Below are 10151 nucleotides of genomic sequence, written 5' to 3'. Positions count from 1 at the left end.
AAATGAGGACAATGGAAGCAATCAAAATCAACAAAAGGGCAATGATATGCAAGTGCTATAACAAGTCTCAGTAAGCTTAATGTAGTACACGTAGCAAGGTTTTTTTTTTTTTTAAATCCTATAATAAATAAAAAGAAAACTGATAGAATCGAAAAAGAATTTAGCAAGCTAGTGTTAGAGGCCTTTTTTCTTTTGTTAATCAGAAGTCAGAAAATCAACAACTGAGAGCAAGGCAGTCTCGGTTGAATGTCCACTTCTGAAACCAGACTGGTAGCTGTCGAGGAGGTTGTTCTGTGTGAAAAAAGCAGAGACTTGGTTGAACACAGCGCGTTCAAGTGTTTTTGCAATGAAAGGAAGGGGATACAAGCCGCTGCTGGATATATATATATATAATACACCAATATAATATAATACGCACAAAATTTAAATATTTACTTTAAAATTCACTCAAAAATATTTGAATACAAAAATGTGCAATTTTCATTGTCAGTTCTGAAAATCATCAGTGAACCAAAACCAGAACTGATAATAATAACAGAACAACCAGAAATACATTGCTTAATTAGGAAGAATCTGTCCAGTTTTGCATAGGGAAAAAACACCGAAAGGCAAATTATCTGTTGAAAAATGATATTATTTTGTTGAATAAAAGGTCAAATTAATAGGCTAATAAATAATTACAACATACACGTTTGATTTTTAAACCAGCGCATTTCTAGTTTGGATTGTTGCATAATCTAGCCCAACTCGGTAGGAATGCTATTTCTGTCATGCACTAGAGGAAGCCAACAATGAAAGTTCCTCATTTTTATGAGCTGTTTTCCTCTTACGCTTTCAATAACTGATTCTAGATCAGCATCAATGTCAGCATTCACAATGGGAAGCAGCAGGAGCAGCAGCAGCAGACATTGGGGCTTTTAATTAATGCTTTTGATTTCAGTTCGTCTCTTGCTGTCATCAAGCGACCACCTCCAGATGAAGAGGGCTGGTCAGAACCGGAGATGAATCAACTGGGCTTTTCATTGGCACTGTCAGCTGCCAGACTCAAACCATGGCTGAAACTGAAAACGAGATTTTCATTATAACTGGAAGCACCAACTGAAGTTCCATTTCAAAGACTAAATTGCCTTCTGTCTGTGAATTTGATGACTTATTTATCAGTATACTCTTGCAAATCAGCCAAAACATATACATTTGTATTCCTATAAATAATCATCACTTTATTTGTTATTTATTTACAATGCTGCAGTTTTTTCCACTACTCAAAAAATAAATAACTAAATAAAGAAAATAAATTGAATGGTCATATTGTTTTTCAAATATGCAATATCAGATTCGATGTAGTTGCTTAACGTCTAAGGCACCGCTGTTAATAAATTATCAGTGTCGGCCAGGAACAGAATAAATTCACTCATGCATCTCAAGCAGCTTTGACTTTTGACTTTGATACAGTATATATATATATATATATATTACGAAACATGAAGGCTGTTTTCCACATTATGAAAGAGAAAAGATTAATGTTTTTTTTTCGATGTACTTTAGTGCCAAAACCAGATCAATGCTTGAAAATGTCTGCATAAACATAAATATAAAAGCATAAATTAAGCATCATTTTTGTTACCTACAATTTCAATAACAGTCAGTGTCTGGAAACCCAATTATGCCAATAATGACATTTATACCACAATGATATTTCAGCATAACTACAGTATTGCTTCAGTGGTTAGACTTCTGTTTCCAATTATAGTCCTAGATATTAAATATTATAATTTTACCTCAATTATACATCAATCTTCATAAAAGGTTAAATGTAATAGTACCCAGAACCTCTGTCTTTAAATGGCCCGAGCTGTATATAAAGTCCACCAAAATATACAAGTTTAACTATGTAAGATTTATTTGACAAAATTTAAATATTGTTATATTATATTTGTCATATAGGACATATGTCTTACATAATTTAAAAACATTAACAAAAGGAATAGTTCAACCAAAAATGAAATATTGCACATGAGTTTTACACAAAAAAGCAATTGAGCTATTATGTTAAAGTTATGAGTTTATATGTATTATTATTTTATCACACCACTGAACCATTCCATTCTAATGGTACATAAACACTTCCTGTTACATTTCCAACAGTATCCTCTCTAGTTCCAACTTATTCACAGTATCACGTTGCCTTGGTACTGCACTTCAGCCCCCACACCACTAGATATCACTGTTCTTCTTAGGCAAGCACTTTTCCCAAGGACTGTATGGAAGAGCAAGGACCAAAAACAAGGCCCCAGCAAAAATGACCAGAGCCCCGGCACAGCCTACACACGTCACTGACCAGGACAATTCATGGTGTAGAGGTATGGATTGGTCACTTGCTAAGAATGAAAGCACTGATTGGTGGAAAACTATGAGGCAGAGGAAGATTAAGACACCTGTTGAGAGACAGAGAGGAAAAAATAATATTATCAGATGTATACAAACCTATGTTACTTGGCTTTTATTAGCAATATGGATAATAAGTGCATTGTCTCTTCCAAATTTCTTGCTCTTTATGTTATTACTCCAATTTTTATCCAGTGCCATGCTGCACTTTTGTGTGTTGATTCTTTGCAATTTTGTGAAATTTCCTAGCGAGTTCTGACTAAAAATTGTTTCTACACCATTTGTTAGGTGTGTATGTGTACAGTGCATGTCATTTAGCATAGATGTCTGATTCAAAGTGATAGGAGTGAAACAACTCTGAAATATGTATTGAAAAGAAACCGACAACCCATAAAAATATTAAAATCAGTGTACACACTACTGTTCAAATGTTTGTGGTCAGTATGAGTTTTTAATAAATTAATATTTTTCACCGTTAATGCATTAAATAGAGCAAAAGTGACACAGTAAAGACATTTATCATGTAAAAAAAATCAGTTTTAAATAAATGCTGTTCTTTTGAACTTTCTATTCATCAACGAATCCTGAATGAACTGCATCATGGTTTCTACAAAAATATTAAGCAGCACAACTGTTTTTACCATTGATTATAAGAAATGTTTCTTGAGCAGTAAATCAACATATTAGAATGATTTCTGAAGGATCACGTGGCACTGAAGACTGGAGTAATGATGCTGAAAATCCAGCTTTACCATCACAGTAATAAATCACATTTTAAAATATACACAGAACACATTTTAAATTTAATAATGTTACAATATTGCTGTTCTACTGTATTTCCGATCAGTTGAACCCTCATTTGCTCCCCGGGCGCCGCAGCAAAAATGGCTGGCCACTGCTCCAGGTGTGTGTTCACTACTCACTGCTGTGTGTGTGCACTTGGATAAATGCAGAGCAGAGATTTCGAGAATGGGTTACCATACTTGGCCGTCACGTCACTCACATTTTTTTTCCCCACACATCAACTAAATGTAGCCCTTATTAATATTCAAAGATTTTTGAATATTATTGAAAGAAATCTCTTATGCTCACCATAAGAGATTTCTTTCAATAATATTCAAAAATCTTACCGACCCCAGACTTTTGAACAGTAGTGCATTTGTAATATTTAGTTTAGAGGTGTTGGCCAATAGCATAATAATATTACCTGACAGTATGAAGCAAACTGCGGCTGGCTTCAAGAAGAATTGAACACCTTTGCTTACTGCCATGATAATGCAGATAGTTCCCATCACCATCAGGAAAAGACTAATGATAGCAAACATGGCCGACACTACTGTCAGATCTGATGGGAGAAGAGGAGTTTTAATGCACACATACTGAGCTGAACATTCTAATGTATACCATTTAGAACATGTTTTACTTCAAAGGTTCACTCTGTAAGGTTTGGTTTACATTTACTTCTTTGTTCAAGTGTTCTTAGACTTTACATTGACATAGATGCATAAATGTTTATTAATTGCTGTGACTTCATACTTCTTCTTTGTCTATATACTGTATATTACGGTGGCCGTGAAGTGCAAAGCAAATCACAATTCTGAAAACAAAATAACAAATTACAAACGCAAATGCAAGTCTAAAAAACAAAATAACAATTCAGAAAGCACAACAACAATTCAGAAAACATTATTTTGTTTTTTAGACTTGCATTTGCATTTGCGTTTGTAATTTGTTACTTTGTTTTCAGAATTGTGATTTGCTTTGCACTTCTCTGCCACCGTAGTATATAGCAGGGGTGGCGAACGTCAGTCCTGGAGAGCCACAGCCCTGCAGAGTTTTGCTTCAACCCTAATCAAACACATCTGAACAAGCTAATCAAGGTCTGAAGGGTTACTAGGAAGCTACAGGCAGGTGAGTTTTAATTAGGGTTGGAGCTGAACTCTGCAGGGCTGCGGCTCTCCAGGACCGGAGTTCGCCACCGCTGGTATATAGCAATAATGTTTTCCCAACTTTTTAGTTTTTGCTGTCAGTTTCAAGACACTCATGTGCAGAAAGAGTATATCATCTTATTGACATTTCTTAAAAGTAAATTAATTAACCTTTTAATTAGCACAATATTACTGAGTGCACCTTTAAATATGTTTATACAGGTAATGTTCTTAGAAAATTGGGTAACACTATACAATAAGGTTCCATCAGTTAACGTTGAATGTAGATCAATTCATTAGTTACAGCATTTATTCATATGAACTTAATAGTTAATAAAAATACGGTAACACTTTACAATAAGGTTCCATTAGTTAATGTTAATTAATGTATTAACTAACATGAAAAACCAATGAACAATGCATTTATTACTGTATTTATTAACCTTTGTTAATGTTAATACAGTTGTTCATTGTTAGTTCATGTTAATTCACAGTGCATTAAATGTTGTTAACAAGCACAATTTCTGATTTTAATAATGCGTCAGTAAATGTTGAAATTAACATTAACTAAGATTAATAAATGCTGTAGAAGTATTGTTCATGCTTAGTTCATGTTAACTAAAGTAGTTAACTAATGTTAACTAATGAACCTTATTGTAAAGTGTTACCAAATACATACAACTGTTCATTGTTACTTCATTTTAGCACAGGTCCATTAAATGATATTAATAGACACAACTTTTGATTTTAACAATGTATTAGTAAATGTTGAAATGAAAAAGTTAACATTAATAAATGCTTTACAAGTAAATGGAAACTTACTGTAAAATGTTACTGAAAATTGGTACAAAACTGGTGCAAAATCTTTTTCTGTGGGAAATGTAATGTTTCATTCCTTAATTTATTGTAAAATGTTCCATGCCACCCTCATATCTTAAAACTACCATAGTGTCTTATTTTATCAACAAATCAAAAATGAATTGGTCAGGGTATGAACAAAAACCTCAAATATTTTTCAATAATTTATTTTCAATAATCGCTGGGATCAGATCATACATAATGCCAATATCTCTTAAACATATTTTATTAAATTGTGCTGGGTTAAGTTCTCATAGGAAATTATATCACTCTGCAAACACTTTTGAAAATAGCCAAGGAAGCCGGCATGATATTAAAACACCAACCATCCAATCATTACTTTATTTGATTTGATTTCTTTTATATTATTATTCATTCTATTTGGCGCTGCTCATACAACATCTACGTTTCAAGTTTTGGTGAAAAATCAAATGTGTATATGGCGTCAGCACTCAGTGACGACACAAAGAAAGACACATTAGTGCTATGGGATCTAAAGATAGAGATGGGGATGTGGGATGACTCACCCTTTTCTGGCGTTTTCTGAAATAGGACAATGTTCTCTCCAGTGGTGTAGAACTTAAAGAAGGTGCAATTGGATTCTATAATGGGATCCAAAAAGGTGATGTTATTCTGATGGATTATTCAGAATTCTCCTACTCCAGTTGAGACATTTTTCACAAAAGCTCTTACCTCCTTGTAAGTGCAAAGACCCACAGATCTCCTGCTTTGGGTCCATATCTGACACCCAGAACGTCTTGGTACAGCATTTCCATAAGCCATAATGTGCTACCAGACAAGTCTGATTGTTGTAGAAGCTCTTGGATGGTTTAAGCTCCACCCAGAACTCTGTTCCCACCCCGAGCACGGTAAGCATGATGCCAGTTACAGCCATGAATAACGTTAGCTTGATTTTGCCCTCTTGGCTTTCGCTAATGCCATCTCCAGAACTGGAGTGTGTCCTGTGTCGGCGTTTGCATCCGCCGCCCCGTGATCCCAAAAACCCTCCCAGCCCACCAGAAGGTTGGTGCACTCCAGGAGATGTATTCACCGTCCTTATCTCTTCATCCTGAACGATGAATGAGGACCACATGATTGACTTGGAGGCTCAAAGATCCAGATAAATGAACGAGAGGCAGCGGCTTGTTTTGAAAGGACATTTAAGTCTTAGATGTTTGAGATCAAAATAATCAGATGAGAGGACAAACAAAGACTGTTAGTGCTGGAGTCTGAGTTAGATTGATCCAGCAAGATCAATCTAGGCCAGTCTAATGTGTTTCTAATGCAGGTCTTGTCAGAAGAAGATGCGGCTGAGGATGTTAATAATGGAGGCGTTAAGGCCAGATAAACAGCTGAAGGATGCTGGGAGCTGCAGGACAGGGGAAGGCATTGCCTATTCACACAAAGAGTGCTGACATGAGGGCTAATATAGCTTGAAGAAGTGAATGATGAAATGAAGTCAGCAGTTGGGGCTGGTTACTCTAAAAAAAAATCAAGAACATGATGAAACAGTAAATCAAATAAGCACAGTTTTATGAGGTGGAGGAGTGTCACCAACTACCCCATGATATGCTACAGTATATGTTGCAAGATGTATGTCATGATTCAGTTTATTGCAGTATCATAACTCGATCAATTTGGCCATTCATTTTTAAATCAATATTTTGAATGTATACGATTTTTGTTGTTGTTGTTTTTGCCATTTCATAATGCCGTCTTTAGAGTGTTAAAAGGATAGTTTACCCCAAAAATAGTTTTGGTCATTTTTCTTTGAATTTCTTTGATTTTTGTGAAACACAAAGTATGTTTTGAGATTTTTTCCCCCATACAATGGAAGTCAGTGGCCACCAAAACTGTTTGGTTGCCAACGTTCTTCAAAATATCTTATTTTGTGTTTCATGAATATATAACTACTTGCTGAACTACAGAATTGTAGTATGTGTACAATTATAGTCTTAATTTAAGTGATTAAATGTGTCAGTAAAGACTTTTACATTGTTACAAAAATATTTTATTTCAAATAATTGCTGTTTCTATATATTGTATATAGATCAATATTATGTAAATATAATCTATATTTACATTATCTACTATAGTCTCTATTATTTCTATTAGTCCTGAAAAAAGTATCATGGTTTACACAAAAATATTAAGCAGCACATCTGTTTTCAACATTAATATTAATAATAAGTAATGTTTCATGAGCAGCAAATCAGCATATATTCGATGATTTCTGAAGGATGTGACACTGAAGACTGGAGTAATGGCTGCTGAAAATTCAGCTTTGCCATCACAGGAATAAATTACATTTCACACTGTATTTATGATATTTTTTGTCAAATAAATGCAGCCTTGGTGGGCTTAAGAGACTTCTTTCAAAAGCATTTTCTATGCTGAGCGTAATCACATGTCACAGCAAACCCCCATGATTTTGATTTCAAAATAACAGTCTCACTGTAGCACCACCCACAAAAATAAATAAATAAAAACAATTAATTGTTTGACTTTTAATAGTAACAGTATAACAATGTAAAACTTACAATTTATTTGTATGCCTTTTTATACCATTTTATGCTGCAAAAGCTAATTTGCTGTTGTGGTAGAAGCAGAGACTCTGTATGCAGCGTGCATCTAAAAATATTTCATGCAGCTCTAAATTTACTAATTAGCTTCATTAAATTACTTTACAGAAAGTATTAATAGCCAAAACTGTTCAGATGTGAACTACAGCACAATTGAGGAATACCAGGACATGCTAATACTGCCAAATGGCCAGATTAGGCTATATAGTATACATAGAGAAAAAAAACATGAAACATGACTTGCTGTTCAAGCATACCATGTTGTACCTAGTATATTAGTAATAAAGAAAGCACATACTGTAAGCTCCAGACTGACACAGATTAAAGTTTCCTGCAACAAAAACAAAAATTATGACTTTTAATTGTACTTTAACAGTGCTGACAAAGCAGGTACTTTTACATTGAATCACAAGAGCACAAACAAGCAGCTGACCTGTCGAGTGTTGAATACGTGTAGGCTGGTTTGCAGAGGGGTTTTCTCTAAGATGGACAGAAAGTACGTAAGAGGGGTTTAAAGAGGGAGGATGTCGATATGGAACACCGCTAGTATTTGGGGGTGGGGGGTTGTATGCATCTGAAAAAGATCACGCCCATGTCCTGGCATAATGATATCAATGATTTTTTTTAGGGACGTCGGCACTGGGTCTGTTTCTGTCAATTGTTACTTCATGGCTGCCCTGCTGTGTCTGAGAGATTTCACTGTGCGTCTCTATGCCAGCGTGATGTTTGTATCTTCTTGCGTCGCTATGTGTGTGAGTACGCGCGTGAGCATTTCTTGATTCTATTTTAGAAAGCCACCTGTTAATGACATTAAAAAGCATGGCACCAAGCCCACTCGAAGGCTGAGGTTACAGCATGCATGTGTATGGGTGTTTGTGAGGGTAATTCTGGGAAAATGAGGCCTGGAATTCTGAAGCAGTGTCAATGTCAGTATTTCAAGCGTAGCAATTTACTTTAAATATTGATTTAGACTGCATGCACAGCACAACGGTGCAAAATTATACGGACCAGCTAAAACAATGCAGGTCAAACAAAGTATTTATTTATTTAATCTGTCGAGGAATTGTTAAAATTTAGTTTAGAAAACTTAATCTGAAAATTGAATGCTGATTAAACTAATTATTTTTTTATTTTTTTTTTTTATTTCACTAAAGCATCTCCAGATGGAAGGTTGTGTTTGTTTATTTATTTTAATTATTTAGACTTATTTAGATTTTATTTGTTCGTGAATTCATTATATTGTTAAAACTGCATTATTAAATTGATAGTCAGACCTGCACGTTTGCTAAATTAGTATCAATTTTGATGTCTTAAAAATTAGTTGAAAATGGTAACAGGGAAACAGATCTGGTTACCAAGAACACAAACAGAAACGTCCTTGATACCACAATTCAAACTTTCTTGACAACTAGTTAAGTAGGGTGGTTAAGGTACCTATTTACAGATGTTATGTAAATGTGAGTTATGTGGATTAGCCAAATGTAAAGTCCCCTTTTGATGTCACAGTGCATGTCAAGTGAAATATGACCATGGACATGCGCGAGGGGAGCCTACTGGACAGCGTCCCACTGGGTTAAATACATTTACATTTATTCCTTTATGAGCATTATACATATTCAAACAGTCAAGATTTGGCTTAGGCAGAACGAACCCCTCAGTCTTTTTTCCAATACTGTGACAGTAAATAGCAATCATCTTTTTGAACAAAGAACATCAAGAGGCTTAGTAAAAATCGTCAGGATGAGCAAATGATGAACTAGTGAACTAGAAGAGGTGAACTATTGTGCATACAGTGGGTATAGAAAAGAATCATCCCCCTTTTAAAATAATCACGTTGTTGCTTTGCAGCCTGAAATGAAGACTGACACAGTTTTTGTTTTATCCAGCTGTAATCCAAGTGAAAGATATAACACTAACATGTCAGAAAAATAAAAACTTGTCTTGTAAACTTAATCAGATGTAGCTAATCACCTTCACAATGGCACACAAAGCCATTTGACTTTCAACTGTGGTCATTTTGATTAGCTCAGCATGAAAAGAGCTTTCCTGGAGCATGTCAGTCCTTGGTATTGCAACTAAAGCAAATGTGACGAGAGGGGCGGGGCCGAGAGCCATGGGAACGGAGCGAGGCCGGTGGAGTAAATGCTAATGCGCGACACCTGCGCCACTCACCGGTCTCGAGTCCCACGGAGGAGCTCCGGAAGGATAAAAGGAGGAGTGACGACAGTGTTGGACGAGAGAGGACCAGGCCTGGATTTTATTTTGTGTTTTGTGTGCGTCAGTCGTCTGCCAGGGGCTGCCGCTTTACTTTCATTTTGTGTTTGTTTATTTTATTAAAGTCTTTAAATGTTCGCTGGTTCCCGCCTCCTTCTTCCCGTGACTACGAACTTTGTTACAG

At 35.4% G+C, this 10151-nt stretch overlaps 1 protein-coding gene across 1 annotated transcript; it reads right to left on the bottom strand.

Annotated features, from left to right (window-relative positions):
• Positions 1–1957: 1957 nt before the first annotated feature.
• LOC107739513 (voltage-dependent calcium channel gamma-6 subunit-like) lies at positions 1958–8504 on the bottom strand. Its single transcript, XM_016551654.1, has 6 exons — positions 8187–8504; positions 8052–8084; positions 5865–6652; positions 5699–5773; positions 3593–3730; positions 1958–2435 (listed from the first exon to the last, which is right to left on the bottom strand). The coding sequence occupies exons 3-6, from the start codon at positions 6262–6264 to the stop codon at positions 2215–2217; spliced, it is 834 nt and encodes a 277-aa protein (XP_016407140.1). The 5' UTR covers positions 6265–6652; positions 8052–8084; positions 8187–8504; the 3' UTR covers positions 1958–2214.
• Between the last annotated feature and the right edge of the window lie 1647 nt (positions 8505–10151).

Source organism: Sinocyclocheilus rhinocerous, unplaced genomic scaffold (assembly GCF_001515625.1).
Source record: "Sinocyclocheilus rhinocerous isolate Xijiao unplaced genomic scaffold, SAMN03320098_v1.1 scaffold314, whole genome shotgun sequence".
NCBI lineage: Eukaryota > Metazoa > Chordata > Actinopteri > Cypriniformes > Cyprinidae > Sinocyclocheilus > Sinocyclocheilus rhinocerous.
Note: the sequence above shows the minus strand (reverse complement) of the source record. Positions and strands in the feature narration are given on the sequence as shown.

Coding starts and splice junctions, on each gene's coding strand:
- LOC107739513 (XM_016551654.1), bottom strand. CDS start 6,264: ATGTGGTCCTCATTCATCGTTCAGGATGAAGAGATAAGGACGGTGAAT. Junction 3,731..5,698: donor TCAGAAAACGCCAGAAAAGG/GTGAGTCATCCC, acceptor TTCTCCCATCAG/ATCTGACAGTAGTGTCGGCC. Junction 2,436..3,592: donor AGTTTGCTTCATACTGTCAG/GTAATATTATTA, acceptor GTCTCTCAACAG/GTGTCTTAATCTTCCTCTGC.